This window comes from Apteryx mantelli, chromosome 1 (genome assembly GCF_036417845.1).
Source record: "Apteryx mantelli isolate bAptMan1 chromosome 1, bAptMan1.hap1, whole genome shotgun sequence".
NCBI lineage: Eukaryota > Metazoa > Chordata > Aves > Apterygiformes > Apterygidae > Apteryx > Apteryx mantelli.
In genome coordinates, this window is record NC_089978.1 from 159,607,560 (window position 1) to 159,627,150 (window position 19,591).

The window sequence follows — 19,591 nt, forward strand, 5'->3', positions numbered from 1 at the left end:
TGCTACTTCTGTGACATATATATATGTAATTACCAGTTAATTATTCCTCATTATAACAAGCAACTGTGGGCTAGAGGCTTCCTGTTTTATTTCACATAATACATCTGCAGTGGTGCAGCAGACAATCAGCTTTGATCTCTTCAGACTAAAATTACTTCATAGAAAAAGCTTCTTCAAAATGATAAACAACAGAAGTCATACTTCCTTAAATACGTTTTGTTAACCTAAATTTTTTATTAAGAAAAAACTAACTACTATGCCTCAAGTCAACTCTTAAGCTCATATTAACATATGCAAGGAAGCAGCATGACTTACAGTATCAAACATACCCTTCTCATTAATTTCAGTCTTGCTTCAGGTTTCTTGTTAGAATAGCAGCTATGCAGCATTCAGTTCTCCTCTAGTCAGACAACTGACATGGCTTAGGTGAAACTTTAAAGCCCTATTTTCCAAACTCTTCACTTCAGCTAACAGATTGAGACAACTTCAGCATAACTAGACTTGGAGAAACATGACATAATTACAGGGACTCCAGAAGAATTTTCATAATCCTGTTCAAAACAACATATGGGAACAAAATAGAGAGACAATTTTGGTTTACAAAACATAACTTTAATTATACAGATTGCTTCAATGAGTTTTCAAATATAGATTTCATAAAGTTACCAGTATTTTAACCTGTGGTTTCTGAAATACCATTACAACTTTTGAAATATTTATTGCTAATATGTTAATACTTGCCAAGTTTTGCCAAGTGTTAGTTACTGAACACTTCTATTAAGTGTTCAGTAATAATTAACTCTTTACTGAAATACCATCTCTATACATTCTCTAGTGCACATACGCTTTTCTAGGGATTCATGTATTATTTTGATATACAAGTTATGAAGAGCTTAATAATGTCTGTTAGATTGAAATGGGAGACATGCTTAAGTTACAGAAAAAAAGTAGTTAACCTATTGAAGTGGCATAAATAACTAAGAGAGGAGACAATGACTCAGTCATAAAAGTTAACAAATTTATGTATTCAGAGCTACAGTTTTAGTCTTTTCTTACTCTCAGGAAGAATGTGAAGTAGCAGAAAGTGAATGATTGCCTGGCCCACAGCATTCTGGTATAATCACAGTAATCTGAGGAATCCAAATAGATAGTGAAGAATTTCATGTGGAACAAATTATATAAAAGAAGATTCTTTAATGAAATGTCATTTTTGACTCGTGTTGTAGATTAAGTACTTTGGAGGGAAGAGATGTAATCTATCTTGTGGGCTAGTCAGACACACAATGAATTCTTCACATTGTTTGCCAATGCATACCTCAAGAGGTGGTGAGAAAGTTTAGCATTATATAAACTGAGTTCTGGCTTCTTTGTTGAAATTACCACCACTGGCACCAACCTGGAGGTGATTTCTTATCTTGTGTGATCTGCACAGCCACAGTTCATTTCAAATGAGCCAAACAGCTGTCAGAAAGTGGCTTCTACTGACCCATACGACAGTGAACAAGCAGTGAGACTCACGTACGCCATTAATAATCCCCCAGTCACTCGCTTCAACAGTGCCATTTTCAAAACTATCTTGCAACATTTGTAGCTTTGTACACCACTGTAACAGAAATCTGATAAATCGACTTGTCTATAGAGCAGGAATTTCTGTAGATCGACTTGTCTATAGAGCAGGAATTTCTGTAGCAACTTTAAAGTGAAACTGAATACCATATACACTTTGAAAATAGATTCGGATGTTAAGTGTATTTTTACACTTGTAGTTCAATTTCTCTCCAAACAGAATATCACTGATTTGTATCACCATACGATAGTTGACTATTCTGTGAAATTCTTGTTCCATCACTTCAGTATACAGTATATTACAAAAAATTGCAGTTCATCAGTTTACAACTAACAATTTCATTTCAAAAGTTACTCTACTTAAAGTAGAGTTATGAGACAGAAAGATGGCAACTTTAACTAGCAGTATTACATAGAAAGTCTAATAATGACCACAATGCAGTCTTAGAGAACTGGAGTTTCAGAGGTGTGGAATTTTCAGTAATTTCAGAAGAATCAGAAAGAATCTCAAATAATGCACTATCAACAATTGCAAGGATCTCATGATTAATTCTCATGGTAGAAAGGTTCAGGTCGAACACCCTGCCTGTTCAAACTTTCTGGGAGAGAACATGGAAGATCTGAGTGCTAAGAAAAGCTGTCAGATAAATCATCATCCATGTGGCCCAAGCATAACATTCTCTGCTAGAGCTTCAAACATATCAGCACTTAACAAAAGTTTCCAAAGGTTGAAACCAGTCTCTTTAGTCACTAAATGAAGATTCACTATCAGAACTCTCTTCTGCATTCCCATCATCTCCCCACGTGGGCACAGGGGCATCTGGGGTCCTGCAGGCAACAGAAAGGTTGTATGTTGTAAATCCTAGAAGGTGGCTGAGAACACAAGTAGCTTAGTACATTTAATGCCTTTTACTGTAACTGCATGCACTTTATACCCACATTTAACACATGAACTGTTGAGAGTTTACAAACACATACCTGATCAGTGTTGCTTCACCTGCAACTGAAAGATGAACACTAGAAACTGTAACTCACTGGACTTCAAAACTCTGTAGACCTCGGTTTGAAGGCATACCTTTGAGGTTATCAGAAACAATGGCGAATCTCTAAGAAGACTAACACTTGAATAAAGAGTTTAAAACAAGCAATACTGATTAATTCAAAATTTTTTTTTAATCTTCAGAGGTTCTAGGGCTGAAAGGAACATACTGTACACCATTAAGCAGTGTAAATAGTACATGAAAAAGTAAGACAGGAAATGAACAATACTGTATCCAACTAAAACTTCAGGGATAATTTAGAGAAGCAAAAAAGAATTACTCAGAGTGGAATTTGGCTAGAACGCTGGGTTAAATTTGACATGCAAGAGCAGCCATGGGATTTTTATTGACTATAAATGATCAGACCTCTTGTATCTAGTTTTGAAGAGAATATTTAAGATGGATCTGTAACATCATGTCAAAACATTTGCTCATGGAGTCTACTGGGGACGAAGAGGAGGGAACCAAGGCACCTAAAGAATAACTAATATTACCAGCTGAAGACCCTGGTTCTCCCTGGAGTTTCCCTCCTAAGTATGTAATAAGTTTGACAATACAAGCAAAACCGAGCGTGGTAAATTCAAAAACGAATGTACAAAACATACACACAATTATACTTGGGGAAGGGGAGGAATGATCTTCATGAAAACTAGCTTCTTGTGTCACAGTTTACTGCCCTCTCTAGTAAAATGCCAAGTTTTAAACTAAGCCGATAATTGTATTGTTAATCCTGCTGACATTTATCTGTGCGTTATCCCTCTGTGTCATGCCAGAGAATTTCTTTTCCAACTTAAGCTCTGCTTATTGTATTTCCTCTGTTGGAAATCCCAGGGTATATTTAAAGTGTTTATAAACATTTTGGTATAAAAGTGAAAAGTGTATTAAAGAACTGTAAAAGAGTCTTCTCCCCCCCCTTGCCCACCTCCAAAATAAATTATGAAAGCCTTTACTTTCTCATACAAATACTACTTCACAATATTATTCCCTGTTGTCATGGTAATGACAAAACAGAAAAGCTGTGCAAAGAGATGTGATCTGGAGAGACCAGAGCAAAAACTCTCCTCTAGTAAGGGAAAAAAGATAGCAATTCTGTAGTTCAGGAGGGCAAAACAAAATCTCCTGGAATTGTAGACAGACAAGAGAGGAAGGATAAGAAACAGAAGTTAAAAACAGATAAACTGGGAGCTAAATAGAATAGGCAGTTTTCAAATTCTGTGAAAAGAGCAGAAAGGAGGCAGAAGGTAAAACAGAAGCAAAGGTGAAACAGCCACAGAAAGGACACATTCAGTCACCAAGTAGTAGCTGGGAGACTCTGGATTAAGTGATTCAGCATACAGCAACATGTAAATTCTCCTAATTTTCACTCAAAAAGCAAACCCCCACATCTGGGACTGAGTGGTCAGGCCCAATCAACATAAAGACTCAAGAAATGGGGCATGAACGGCAAGGTATGTAAAAAGTTAAATTACTGAAAGCAGGAAGATGAAAAGAAAGGTTACCCCACCACCTGTAAAATATTAAAAAAATCTTTCAAATAACACCAGTTTTTCAAAGTGACATCATGCTCCTTCCCAAATAATCAGCTTTCTTTAACCAGGTAGGCTGCCTATAATGTTTCAAAGCTGCAACAATTTAAAGAAAATCTGTCTGAACATCAGTATTTCACAGATTCCTTGAAGGCAGACCGAGACCAAACTCCAAACATATTCTGTGTGCCTCAATCCACAGTTATAACTTTGCTTCCTTAACTCTTTCCAAAATGGACAGTACAAAAGCAGATACTTATTAAAAAACAAAAGCATTTGAAATATTAACAGATTATCTTCTTTTTATCTGCTGTTAAAATCCATCCAGACATGAAGAAATAGCAACATTTACACAAAGTTATGGACCAGGAACATAGAGTGAGAAATACAATTATATCACACATATAGCAAAGCCATCTTTGATAATCCTGTCTCAGACTTGCACAGATTCCTAGTTCCATTCTGTTTCTTATATCTCATTTGATCAGTAAAAATATCAAATGAGGAATAACTAATTTAGGCATATTTGGACACCAAGAAATAGCTGGAAGATAGAGTGATTCAGCATGACAATACTTCAGTTTTTCTGATATTTTTGCTTATTTTATTAAAGGAGTTAGTTTCAGAATAAGCCTTTCCAAAACATGAAAAGGCTTCACTGGAAAGGAGAAACAGACTTTCTAATACATTAACAGACTTTCTAATACATTAACAGTTTCTGCAGAGGCTGCAAAAGTGTTTCAAGCAGTTTAGTGGCTATTATGTATGAATGAAGCTTACTACTTAATATTTTGTTGTGATCAGTTTAACAGAATTTCTACAAAACAGCGCAGCAAAATTAAACTGAAGCTCAAGTGTAAGAAAATCCTGAGATCCATGCTTATGGCCACACAAGTAGCTTTGAAAATGAATATCTATTCTTCACTGGTATTCTTCACATTGGGCTACCTCAATCAACAGCCACAGTTTTGAACTGTTGGCTTTAACTTTCTGTGTCAGTGTTGAAGTCAGGTTGTACACCCTAACTGCTATGGGAATCTGGAAAAAAGTTTGTTGTCTCTCATGCATGAGGCAAAATAGAATAAAGCTTGTCCTTACTAGTCTATAATGATGACAGTTACTGAAATAAAAGTATTGGAAGAAAATATCTGGGAAAAACATCATACTGTGCTCAGAGCAGTTCAGTGAAAATGGCTGCTGATATGTTATTTGATTCCCCACTGCTAGATGCACATAGTCAAAGAGTATGTTCTCCACTTTGTCACTGCTATAACCTCTTTCTGGAACTGCACCACTTGTGCTTGCCTTGGAAGAAGTCTTTCTACTTCCTCTCAAGTTTGAATGGAAAAGACCTGCATCTTTTTGTTTCGGAAGGTACAATATCTGCCCATCCACAGCCCAACCTCACTCTTATATCTACTGAGTCTTGCCCTGGGCTAGAAAATATTGAAAAGACAGCTCATACTTAAGACTGCATCCTTCCTCCTTTGGGACTGACAACTCTCTTTATGACCTATAAAATGCTAAAACAGACTTTATAGAAGAATTCAAAACTTGTTTTAATGCTTCTAATTTAGAGTCACAATACCATAAACAAGCCTTTCTAATGAGATTTTTTTCCCAAAATTTTAAAACACATGGTTGCACTCTAGCCCTGCTGAAAGTTACAAGTTGAAAATATTACTTACTCAAGAAGATCTGGATTTAGCCCCTCAGAAATCATTTTGTTTCTTATTGCCATTACAGGAACACCCTGTGTAGGAGGAGGAAGAGCAGTATAAATCTACCGGACACAAACAGATGAAATAAATTTCACAGGTTCTTGCAGACTTTCATACACATTTAGACATGCCACTCCTGTTGAACAAGAGCATGGGATGATAACCTCAGTGGCCATCTGTATGAACCTAGAATAAATGACTGAGTTTAAACAAGCATATAGCAAGGCATAGACTGTAGAAACAATTCTCCTTCTGCTACTGCCAACTACAAGTTTAAGTGGCAGGAAAAGGAAAAATGGGAGAGACCTCTTAGGAAACATCAAAGGCCCCTTTAGTCCATGTTATATTTACGGCAATACATCCAGAGAAAGTTGAGGGAAGGGAATCAGGAACAGCTAGATATTTGCAATTCATGCTCATGAAGACAGTAAGCTGAAGATATGTGAATGGATGAGAATGTGAAGAAAGTGCATAAACAGAAAGAAAGCAGAGAACTGTTGTGCTGGAAAGACAAGGACTCGGATACACTGAATATACAGATAAAGAGGCAGAAAGAGCAGGAGAGGGCATCAGCTATGGCCCAGGGAGGATACCTTAAGTCAGTGCTAAAAATTGGAAAAATCTTTAAAAAGCATGTAGAAAAAGGCAAACAGGACATGAGAACAGAAGCACAATTTAAAAGTGATTCCTCTGAATACAAGGGTTTGTACAGTCAGGCTTGAATCTTCTATGACTTGTGGACAGATTTTAGCCAAGTATGTACGTGTTAAGAAAAATTCCTTCCTCTCACTGCAAATCCTTCCACAGCTTCTGCACTTTATTTTATTCAGCAACACCTAAACATCCTCACCCTGGACCGGATACCCAAGAACAGCTTGACCCACGTCGTCTTACAAGATCCATTCCAACAAACTACTGCTATATTTCCATTAGAGTTGCTCAAAGACAACTTGTTGCTTTGCCATCCCCTCTTGCAGAGGATCAGAAACACCACCTGAACCATTGCATGCCAAGAGGAGAAAAAAAAAAGGATCCAATTTCTGATCTCCAAGGGACAGAGCTAGCGGTGGTCTAGGAAAGACAGGAGAGGCCTCAAAATGAACGGTAGTGTGGGACTTTTTGGCACAGAACAAATATATTTGTCCAAAGTAAGTAAAACAGTGATAAAAAAAGGCAGCCATGGCTATCGTTCCAGAGGAGCGTCTGGTACTAGTGACAGTTGCAGTAAGTAACTGGTAAAGTGACTAAAGCTAGTTCTTTTACTGTGTCTTCCTGTGCAGATTCATATTAAGAATCTCAATCAAGACTTCTGCATTAAGACTTTGAAAAAGCACACAGACATAGTTTTATCAATTTAACAGGAATATAAGCAAAAATCTTCCTCTGAAACAGTTGTGCGGCATTAGTTTATATTAAAGAATTTCTCAGTAAGTCACACCTAATGTATATTACAAAGCAGAAAGCATTTGCCTATTTCATGACTATGTTTAAAATACTCACTTCTCCTAGGACAGATTTGGACTAACACCAGGGATCGTGTGTCCCTGAAAGCGATCTTTTACTATCTGATGTTTTTTTCCATGCCTGGCTGCTCTTAGGGTTCCTTTCCCCAACCCAGCACTTAAAGTAAGCTGAGCTCAGAAGTCGCTGATGAAGTGTTTATGCATCAGTTCATACCAAGTGAAAACAAGATGGAGTCATCTGATTGGGCGCAGCAGAACTCAGTATTTGCTCTCAATGAAAGGGAGCTCAGCATATGAACTTCTAAGAATGGACTGGAACTGTTACGTTTCTATGTTCTCGTTTGGAAAAGTGCTTTATTCCAAAATTGTATGCATCAAAATGTGTAAGAATCATTTGAAAAAGTAAAGACTGAGGAAAATATTTTTCTTGGCCTGTCTGGAGAAGCTGTTCTGGGAAACCACAGGTGGCTAAGGTGAAAACATAGATCTGTTCTCTGACAGAGTTAAAAAAAATATAATTGATCAATATGCCAATATGCAAAACACTAGGTTTATAAATTAAACAAAAATCAAGTGTGTTTCACAGCTACTGTGGGAGGGATTTAAGATTACATCAACTTGAGAGGAACTTTAACAGACTTAGAGCTTACAGATTTCTAAGGAGAACAAAAAATTGTCTCAAAAAACTTTAATGGAAATAAATTTTGTACTAATTATAAAATAAAGGAATTTGTGCAATACTAGCCTAACTTCTCACTATTCAAGCTTCTGAAATATTAAGATCATTCAAATAATAATACTTGCTAATTCATTACATTTAAGGTAGCTTTTGCAGAAATTCACAGTCATCTTAACTTCCTAAACATCTTTTAAACAAAATGTACAATTTTTGTTCGTAAACAGAAACTCTGTGTCCCTCAAAGTGTTTGCAACACCGGCATTACTACAGAAGATTAATACAAACATGGCTGTAGGGCTAATGGATAACTCAGATGGTTAGGATTCTCCTCTTCACATCAGAGATTTATAATTACTGATTAATAAAATAAAATAAAATAAATAAAATAAACTGACACTATTAACCTGTAGGCAGATGTTTAAAAGAGAGTATGACAGAACCAACAATTTAGTGTGCTTGTTTTAAAAAGAGATGCAGGCTGGCTATATTGCCAGTAACTATACTGTGGTTAGACTGAAATAACTGTAGTTTTCAACGCTAGCAAAAAGCTTGGAAGGAACAAACTAGCAGCCAATTATTTTGAATACAAACAGTAGTTGTTCGTATTCAAAATAATTGGCTGCTAGTATTATTTTATAAGATTTAGGATCATAACAGTAACTACACTGAGCATACAGGTCCTCCTAAATGACGCAGGTGTACTTTTCCAACATAGCAGCCAACACCGAAGACCCATCCCATTTGTCTCTGCCCAGCTAAGAGTTTGAAATAATCCAAATCACCGCACCACAGCCCTGCTCCCAGCCTGGTCCCACTTGCTCAGCAGTACGCAGGCCCTGGAGAAACCACAGTGCAAATAGCAGTCTTGTTGCAAAACCGGTTTTGGCACTACGTGGTGCTAAGAGAGGTCACATATCATAAAGGGCTGGCACTTTCTTAAGACTAGTGCAGTTCCCATGTTTAATTTTTACTTCAGTCCATGTAAAGCACGGATCAATTTATATTCATGGTACATTCAGACCAGTCAGTACTTTGGATTATGTGCAGTCATGTTTGATGTTTAGAATCCAATGAGAGTATTTGCATTTTAAATAGGAATTTTAGCTGAAATCCTAGACTGTTCCTCTCACTCTGTCAAAATAAATGCTCTGTACATTTACTGTAGCAAATGTGATATTGTTTTGTAAGGTTTGCCTGAATATTATTGTTGTACATCTGAAAAATATGAATTTAGCACACTCAACTGCACTCATTAAAATGAATTTGTTACTATTTCACAGAACAGCTATCCTCAGTGTACAAGAAATATCTCTGCAGATTGCTAACTCTTAAATAATACAAATATTGTGGGCAATAAAAAAATGAATAATTCCAACAAATCTTCAGCTAGAGGCTTAATTCAGGCAAAGAAATTACACCAACTCAAATACTTGATTGTCTGAGAAGACCCCTTTGGCAAATACAAGAATGTACATTAATTTGTAGTATGTTAGTTTGACTTTCCTACCACACTGTTTACAGCTGGCAGAGGAGTCACCAGAAACTGCCAGTAGAAAGGATAAATGTGGAAAGTGAGATCTCACTCCTTTAGCAGTCACCAAAAAAAAGCCAAAGTAATTAGACTATCCAGCTCTTTCACATCCACTTTCAAGACTGGCATTAAATCAATAAGCTAACATGGTGTTCTGCTCTCTGCCATTACCCCACCGCTAGGTTCTTCAAATAGCTTGTAATGAGCTGTTGGGGCCCTTGCAGTACTTCAGAACAACAATCTATATGAGATATAGATTGTTGGAACTACACTGTTTAGGATTAGTTGCTTAGCATAACTTGCTTAGCATGAGTAGCTAAATTTGCTGAAGCCTTAGGCCTCAGGCTGTAGCCGCTGCTATGTGCTTTGAAGTAGTTTTACCAAGGACACTGGTGCAGCTGGGAATGATACATCCTGAGAAAGTACAGATAAGCTAGCAGAAGCCAGTGGGAACCAAGGTTAAGGGCTAGACAGCTTTGCTAAACAAGCAGCAAGGTACAAGGCATGACCGCTGCGTGCGTGATCGGTGCAATGATTGGCTACCTGTGACATAATCTGTATGAACCACAAATCAAGGGCCAGAGTGCCGAATACCTGTACTTATAAAATGGGCAAATTGCTGAATAAAGATGGAATTGAACCTGCATTCTGTGAATGCGTATGATTCTTTCCCGTCACTCCCGCGGACCGCGACAATGAGCTATCCGTAAAGTGCCAATTTGTGATTCGAATGAAAAGAAAGGTCTGGAACACCAGCCCAAGTACCAGACACACCAATTTTAACAATTGCTCTGAAGAGGGAATGAAACCAAGCAGCTAGTTTTAACATAAACAACACTTTACCCAATTCTATGTGTTATTCGTATTTTTCAGAATTTTGATATATACTTTAGAGAAAAATCTCCAGTGATTGCTGGAAAATAAAGATATAAAAAATTTCTTTTCTGTTTTCAACCTCAATTTTAATTTTGTACAGGTGAAAAAAGAGCTTTTAAAAGATGTCCCCAAGAATCTCCAATTCATCTTTTCATCCCTTCACTTGTTTTCACACACTTGAACATTGAGATTACACTCATTTATTCCCTACCTATCTGTAGAAAAGCCCACAAACGAAGAGGCAAACACAAAACCTACATCACGAATAACAAGGAACTGAAGTGGAACTAAGTAGGGAAGCAAATCTCGTATTGGTATCTGGAACCCTACAGGAATAGTGACGCAGAATATTAAACACTACTGCTCTGTGCCACACTAGCAAAGTTTCATTTTGTGCCCTACAGTAAAAACAAACTATAATATATCTGTGTGGAGTGAATAACAATTTTGCCAGAATAACTACACTTTTAATGGTATCTTCTATGACTCCAGCTAGCATCAGTCTGCATTTACACATCTCCACATCTTCAGTCCGCATGTATATTGACAGAGCTTTGCAGAAAAGATCTTGCCTGAGGCTGTCCCGACTTCTTTATTAGCAGGTTTATAGGATTAGTGTTAAACTAAGGGAACATACTACAACAAATCATTTATTAGAGAAAATATGCTAGAAATGCTCTGATATTATCCTAGCTTAAAGATTACTGATGCAATGTATTTGCCTTCTGATATTTACTGTTCACTCAGAGCTGTGTGTGAAGTTCACCATAAAAATAATGGAGTTCCCAAAGAATGCTAGAGAACTGACTTACCACTTGTACCATTTTGAGATATCTGGCATATCTTGGATCCTTGGCAACAGTTCTGATATTTTCTGTTACTACTTCCATTTTCTGTAACCCTTTTTCATGTATATTGTTCTGCTGTATACAAAAAAGAAAATATATTAATGGTTAGATGTGTAGATCAGAAGCACAGAGCAGTTTCAATCTATAAAATTCATAACTTAAAGTGCAACTTGTCTTAGATCACAATATTCTGATCTATATTCATAATATTATAGAATTCCAACATGCATGATTACATTAAAACCAGCTCTTTCATTAATGAACTGTTACGAGTATGATTTTCTACATATAGCAACCATTTTAAATTATTCCACAATACTTGAAAAAAAACCCAAGAATTCAGCATTGATTTCAAAGGCAATACTGTTGGAGTCAAAAGAGTTATACCTGATACTGCTCCATGGATTATGCAGTTGAAATAGTCAAACAAGACAGAAGAAAACATTTAATTAATAATCTGTTTTTAATCTTAAAACCAAGGCAAAAATACATGGAGACAGTTGCCTTTAAACTGTGCATATATACAAAACGTTCGTTCTTTGAAGGTCTTACTGACTCATTTTTAGGATTTATTTTGGTTAATCTAGGTGTTATTTTTGCTGATACTTTCATGCCAATATACTTTTTTATCACATCTTTCATATCTTTTTAATCACATCATCATATCTTTCCACAAAACAATCAAGAAAACAGTACCTTGGGGGGATAAAAATACAGCCTAGTGATACTTTTCTCTTTGGACTTCTGTGATTCACACCGAATTGCTCACAGTAAGGAATAGTATGTTCAGTGAATACCTAATGCCATAAGACATTCTTCTAACCCGTAATACACCTGTATTAATTTCCTTGCATTTAATGAAAAAACAGAGTTTAATTTATATGCTCACTGTATGAGAAAGAATTTTTTTTTAAGGATTATATCTATATCTATCTCCCCTACTGGTTCAATGCATTTTCCTCGTAATATTTCTTTGATTCCCCAACAAGCGTTTTGTACAGATCGCATAACTTTTAAACTATACTTAAGCCTTTTAGTATAAACCATTAATCTAAAAGTTAACATAAGAAAATCAAAGAGTCCTTGAGAGTAATTAGAGACTCTGGATGCAGTCAGCATTCCAAGTAACAGTTCCAGTCAGCCAGATTAAAAAGCACATGAGCTTCATTTGTCATTTTTGTCTCTAACAGACTTAGAAAAATGGCAAAGAGCTATAGTACTACATAAAAGACAATATAAAATTGCTGCTACTGCAACTATAGTAGCACTATAACAGTAATAATACTATATAATACTATAGTAGTAGCAGTAGTAGTAGTACACAAAACCACAACTATCTATATTATTTATATATTAGCTATTAAATGAACCATTTGAAAGTAGAATTGGAAATGTCCTCAGAGTAATATTTGAGAGGAAGAGGAAATCTTAAAGAAAATAAAATAACTACAAGTCATTCTCTGACATGATTGAAACATGCAATGCTAACTGTGCATTTTGTCTTCCATGTTTCTGGCTGCAAATGAATCTAGAGTTACAAGCTTATTAGGCAGGGAAAGGCAATGGTTAACCCATTAAAATCGTTTCATTAATGAAAAATGTAGTTTTAGAGCTTCATAGTTGGCTTGATTGCCCTCTTTCACTAGATTTGCTTCTTCTATCCATTTTAAATCAGATTAGAAACTTGACAGGGAGAAGTATGTTCCTTCAATATATTATTTATGTTTCATTACTTACTCCAGACTGAGGCGATATAGTTGTCTGTTGATCTGTAGTAGCTTGTGCATCAGGACCATTTGTAACACTATTCATATTTACATTGGACACTTCAAATTTGACGTCTTCTAGGCCAGGAATAGAGGACAACTTGAATGCACAAGACATCATTAAATAAACAATGAGTGTATCATAAGTATGGGTGTAGAAGAAAGTCAGTGGTCTGCTGCTTACCATGTATTCCTCAGGTAAGTTTCACATTGGTAAAATTGTATCACTTGGTAAATCTATCACTAGTTTTGGTATTTTGATTAATGAAAAAAGAAAGATTTTTCCTATGCAGATGGCTTCTACAACAAAAAAACAAAATCTCTCCACTGCAGCTTTCACTGTTAATACAGAGTTGCAGTGCAGCAAAGGCTGTAACAGCTTCTTAGCATTTTACTGCGGCACACGTCAACCATGCAAGAGCCATGCCATCTTCTCTGCTACTTCTTCTACAGTGAAAGAAATCATAGCAAGAACAGCTCCATTAGTGAACAGATGGGTGACTGCTTAAAGATTTTGCAATTTTCTGTCTTTCACTTCTTTTTAGAAAAATGTTGAGACTGCAGATATTAAATGCATTGGATATTTATCCAAAGGAGATTCTTTTTAGCATTATTACAAAGAATTTTGAAAAAATTATCACCACTGATCATTCCTAATGATTTTGAAATAAATGATGTTAGTAACTGCTGTTTGTATTACTACAGTATTTTCCCCATAAAGATCTTAATGAACAGTTTCAAAAATTCCCCACTGCTGCTCCCAGAGAAGCCAACAGAAATTGCTTCCAACATTAACGGAAGAAAGATTTTACAAAGCATTTCTTCTTTTAGCTAATTAAATGATAATACATGACTATAAATTATATCCTTTCATCCTTTTAGCTAAAGAACATACATTCTTCAGACACATTTGCATTAACTTAGATGTAATTTAGGTCATATTTCAAAATCAAAAGCTTTACAAGGAATCTATCTAGCTACTTACTCTGGATGGAGCTGGTTGAAAAGTGCGGTAATACTTATGAAGATACTTTTGTTTTACACAGGGGACAAGAACTTCTTGCCAGAGCTTGCATGGCAAGTGCAGCTTTGTACTGCAACTTCAGAGTGCAAGTTGCATATTTTAGTATCAGAAAAATTTCTTCCCTTTTCTTCTAAAAAAACATATCAATAAACTCAACACAAATAAGCTGCCACGTACTCCAGTTGCCCTTTCATGATCCAAATGTTCCTTTCCAGTTCTATATGCCTAACAGAGACAAAACCCAACATTTGTACTACATGCTATCTCTTCCCTTCTTCCATATCAACTACACGTTCAAATATTATAAAATGTAAGTGGTCAGGCATGCAAAGTGAGTATTTGCCATCATAGCCTTTTGCATTAGCTTTTTCTGATCTTTATGAAAACTTATTTGCTCGGTTCAGACTACTAAAATAAAGCTAGTTTATGTAATCTAGAAAGCTATCACTGTTAAAACACAAAGTCTATACACACACAAACCTTTGCATCCAAAATGTTGAGTGTTGTTTCAATTTGTTGGATACGGAGAGAGAGCGCTGACAGTTTCTAGGATAGAAAACAATTAAGACATGAAAACACTCCCCCAAGCCACTTGTACACATAATACAGTTCACATTTAGCTAAAGGAATACATAATTAAAATAAAATCACTTTTGGCTTCAACTTGCTAAAGGCAGAGAGTAAATAAGATGATAACATTATTATGAAAGAAATGAAGCAATGGCAACATCCCTTTTTTAATGCAGTAGCCACAATGGTTCACATTTTAAATAATTTTACTACAGTTTGGTTTCCCAAATAATGACAGGCAGAAATTAAGACAGAGACTACGTGCAAAAAGAAAGCCAAAGTAAATAGGATATTACTTTGGGCATTCGGATAATAATGGTAGACAACTGTACTCTCTCAGTTACCAAAAAATAACTTTCTTCAAAGCTCTTTCTTTCCAAATGTGAAAGACGAAAAGATGTGATGTGTATGTAACTGAACACACCCAAAAATAGAAAAATCTGATAAAGAATACAGGAGGTGAATGAAAGTCATATATAGTCAAAACACTTGGTGAACCAGAACAAACCAGAAGCTTTATACGCTCCATGTGCACCTCAATCAAATTTCATCAATGCTTTTTAAAAAATAATGCAATGTTTTTCTAAATTTCTCTATAAGAACTGTCACTCTTTCAACTAATCATTACCATATTCCACCAGACCAGTCCAAGTGAAGTTGGCTAGCATGCTGGCTGGCAGATATGTACCACTCTGACAGCTTTTTGGCACGTTGGCAAGACTCTGCCTGGCTCATAAGCTGAACTTTAACACCCTAAGAAAATGGCAGTTCTGCCAATGTGTTAGAAAAGTAAAAAGAGATTGACAAAAGTTAAGCCTTTTTGGATAGTGCACTGGCTTGTTTACAGATGGCTCTTTGTTCTCGAAGAGGAGTTAGTTCTTTCTGAAAGGAGCTATATGATCTGCATGTATTTGGGGAAGAGGAGGAAGCATGCACAAAAGACCGTTATATAATTTTACAGGTCTAGTTTGACTACACAAGAGCCAAGAAATTTAGAGTTAAGAATGGTGTCAGCCTTAATTTTGAATTTCCTGACTTCTGTTGATTTACACTGGGACCTTTGACATTCAAAACACTTCTCTACTTCATAAACACAAAAACTTTTCATGGAGTTTATAAAGCAACAGTTTCATCTCTTGGGTAACAACACATTTAGGTTAAGAAACTGTTTTACTAAGTACTTATTTATGCAATTCAAAACATGGACTTTAATTAGACTTCACAGTGTTGCTCCACACTCAAAATGGCTTTATATATGGGTACACATAGGATTTTCAAAGTGCCTGTGTAACAGGTAATACTGAGACCACGTGACGATTTAGTTTTGGACAACTGACAACAACATCACGCAGTTAGACACGTATCAAGTTAAACAAGTTAAAAATCCAGAAAAAAGTTTACTTTTCTCCTCTGCAGCCCCATATGTTGACGTGGCAGCCAAATTTTATACTAGTCAGGGGACTGGCTCAAACCTTCTCTAACAAATAACAAAATTTCTCAGATTAAATGGCTTAGTCTAATTGGATATGACAATTGCCACTGGCCAGGGCTGTACAGTAGTCTTTGTTGAGTAAGCGAGTGAACAGTTAGAAAAAAACCCTAATGATAAAAAGGTTAAGCTTAAAGTCACATTAGAAACCAACCTTTCTACCAGGGATGAAACACTGGGCCTGTTCTGTGACCAATTCTAGTACTGTCAGTCTGGTATGTTTTCTTTGACACCAAATTCACCATAAAAACTTGTCAGCATTTACTGGTTTTACTTTTCTCTTTTTAAGAAAACATTAAAATCAACTGCCTCATGTTCCATGCCAATCACTTGCCAAAAAATGCCATTTTTTCACATGAATATCATCTACATTCAGAGCTTAGCATATCATCCTTTCAAAGTAAAGGTGGAAAATATTTGCAAGAAAATTTTGATGTGCATCCTAAGATGAGATGAGAGGGATACTGACTTTTAAAATAAATTCAGCACCATAGGAATAAGACATTCCTCTTCCAAAAGAAGAGTATATCCACAAATGAAGCTGCTCAAAAAAAAGTCCATGTATCAGAAAGTCCAAAGACTGTGCCAAATGCAAAAGTTTAAGGAAACAGGTTATCAGTCTGGTACAATCAGCAGTTGCCATGGATAACTTGGAAAAAAAAAAAAAAGTCTTATGTCTTTACTCAAGAGAAACACTGAACAGACTAAATTTTCTGGTTTAAGCTACCAGGTCAATCTGCAGCAAAACACATCAAATTGAATGGTTCTCATTTCTAGAATTTGTTTTTTTTTATCTTTATAAATTGACAGATGGGAAATAATAAACATACCTCTTCACAAACAGTAGAAAATCGGTTGAGAAACTGCACTGTGTGAACCACAAACTGGTTTAGAAATGCTACAGTTCTTTTCTGCTGAATAGCAGGAACCTGCATTAAACAATACAAGAAAATTAGCTTATACACAGGTGTCAATTCTCACATCTGGACTGAAATAGTTATAAAAAACCGCCAAGTATTTTAGAAGAAATTATTTTAGAAGTAAGCGTTAAGTGTGCTTGCTATGAATGCATATATATATATAAATATATATATATGTATATTCATTGCTTATAGATATAGAAATTCTTTTTCACTAAAAATCTTACTAACATCATACTTGAAAAGTTGCAGGATACATGGAAAAGGGAAAATCCACATCACTGAATGACAGTTACCTTATTTAAGAAAATGCTTTTAAATGAAATTGTGAAAATCCTTGAAAATCAGCATTAAAATTAAAAAAAAAAAAGGAGAGCAGGTCAGAACCTCTCCTTCTAAAGCTTAAGGAGGAAAAAGAAAACTTAGCCATCCATACAAGTACTCAGTTACAGTTATCATCAACAGATCATAATCAAAAATAAGAAGCAGTGAAATCTGTCTCTCTTTACTAGATACCTATACTTTTATTTTCAAGCCAAGATTATCCTAAAATTGGACCATAGTGTCACTCTTCCAAGTGAGAGATTCATGCACACCTACTTTTCAGGCTAAAAGGAAGAAGGCTGTTTGTCAAAAAAAGGTGTGGTGTTCACTTGCAACAAACATAAGATAGCTGGCATTTTTATTTAAACCATTATAAAAGATCCTAATCAGGAACATTCACACAAATATTTACATATAAAATTATAGGGCTTTGTGGTTAATAGTTGAACAAAAGTTAAAGTCTTAAATTTCACATAAGAAGTTACACTATGGAACTATCTTAATTGATTTAAGCAGAGGACTTGCAAGGAAAAACATTTGTAGCGAAGCTTCTGCTGCACTGAACAACAGTTTGTCTTAATTAGCAACTGCGTATGACTACATTGACAGGACTAGTTGTTCAGCAAGCACCTATGGTTTTTACTTCTTTGCTGGACTCCCACTTGTCAGTGCAGCCATTCACTATGCTTTGCCAAATTAAAACTTCCTGATTTTTTGTGAGATTGTTGCTACTACCATTTCAGTTTTCAGTCTGTTCACCTGTAGTCAAGGATCTGATGAAGTTCAATTCTGTAGTTCCAAAACCATGGAACAGTGGTCAAAGCCTTATCAGAAAGTTATGAGATTGGAACATGGATGGAAGGAAGAGAAATCATCAGGGCTGGAATTGTCCAATCCTTATGCTTGAGAGTCCACAAACAAAGCTAGTAACATGCGTTTTCGGATCACTAAAAGACCAGAACATGCAGCTTTACACAGGGTTTGTTTCACGACTCTAAGACTGATATAGTTTAACCCTTAAATACACTGCTGTGGCTTGCAGCGAAGCACCTTTGGAAGAGTGCCAGATGGCCCCCTCGGAGACACAGCTTAAGACGACACAAACTGCCCTGCCGGCCTGCGCCCTCGCTGCATGGACGAAATTACTTTTGCATAACACTTTGCGCCCCTCGGGCGGCGGCCGGGCTGGGGGGAGGGGGGAGGGTGAGGGGGGAGGGGAGGAAGTCCCCCTCCCCCCTCCGGGGCCTGCGGCGGCGGGAGGCGGCGGCGGGGAGACGGGGCTCGCCCAGCACCAGGGCCAGAGCAGCCGCGGCCCGGCCGGGCCAGCTCCGGCCTCCGCGGCGGCCCGCGCCCCGTACCTTGGTGAGGTCAATGCCGGAGCCCACGATGGGCAGCCCGTCCTCATCCATCGCCCCGCAGCGCGGTCGAGGGACGGCGCACACGCCCGCCGCCCCGCCGGCCTCCGCCCGGCGCACCCCAGAAGCCCCTAGCGCTCCGTACGGGACCTCTGACCTCTGCCCGGAAACAAACCCGCCCGAGGAGTCCGGTCCGGGGGGGGGCTGGCAGGCGTGCGCATGTGCAGCGCCCCGGCCGCTGCCACAATGCATCATGGGAAGTGTAGTCCGAGCGGGCGGGAGGAACCATGGCGGAGGCGGCTGCAGGGCGCAGCTCTCCCCGCCTTCTGCCGCGGCTTTGTAACGCGCCTGAGGCGCCGCGGTGCCGCGTTCGCCCTTGTTTTTCTAGTGCATGTAGCAAAGGGCCCCTGTTGCGGCCCCGTCGCGGCGGGTCCCCCGGCTCACGCTGCCACGGGCGCTATTGCACCGGCCTGTCTGAAAACAACGGTCGTCTTTCTGGTCGTATTTATAAACGGATAGTTTCATTCAAATATGATCAGTGTTCTTCCTTGGTGTTTTCCAGTATTGTACCAGGCCTCTCATGGATATATTCAGAATTTACGAAATATATCCTCACCATTCAGCAGCCTCGCTGTGGTTTTATATAGGTCCTTCAACGTATGAAAGCAAAGCATTACCTATAGCATGTGTTTGTTATGTTAGGAGAGGAAAAATGGGGACAGATGGGTTGACGATTTTTCTGATTACCAAGACTTCATTGCTCTTAGGTTCTTGAAGCTGCTGTTTCTATAGTCATTTCAAGATAGCAGCTTTTATAATGTGAAGAATCTTTTCCTAGCCTGTTTTTTAATAAAAATATATTGAAAACATTGATGAAATCTGTTTGGAAAGCT

At 37.3% G+C, this 19,591-nt stretch overlaps 1 protein-coding gene across 2 annotated transcripts; it reads right to left on the bottom strand.

Moving 5' to 3' along the window:
* Nucleotides 1-590: 590 nt before the first annotated feature.
* On the bottom strand, nucleotides 591-18,847 carry WASHC3 (WASH complex subunit 3). Of its 2 annotated transcripts, none has more exons than XM_067308364.1 (7): nucleotides 18,702-18,847; nucleotides 16,930-17,028; nucleotides 14,521-14,586; nucleotides 12,988-13,116; nucleotides 11,215-11,322; nucleotides 5,821-5,885; nucleotides 591-2,394 (listed from the first exon to the last, which is right to left on the bottom strand). In XM_067308364.1, exons 1-7 carry the CDS (start codon nucleotides 18,750-18,752, stop codon nucleotides 2,310-2,312), a joined length of 603 nt encoding a protein of 200 aa, XP_067164465.1. In that variant the 5' UTR covers nucleotides 18,753-18,847; the 3' UTR covers nucleotides 591-2,309. The 2 variants fall into 2 exon arrangements, with proteins under 2 accessions (XP_067164465.1, XP_067164457.1); XM_067308356.1 differs by having other exon boundaries at nucleotides 11,215-11,325.
* Nucleotides 18,848-19,591: the final 744 nt, after the last annotated feature.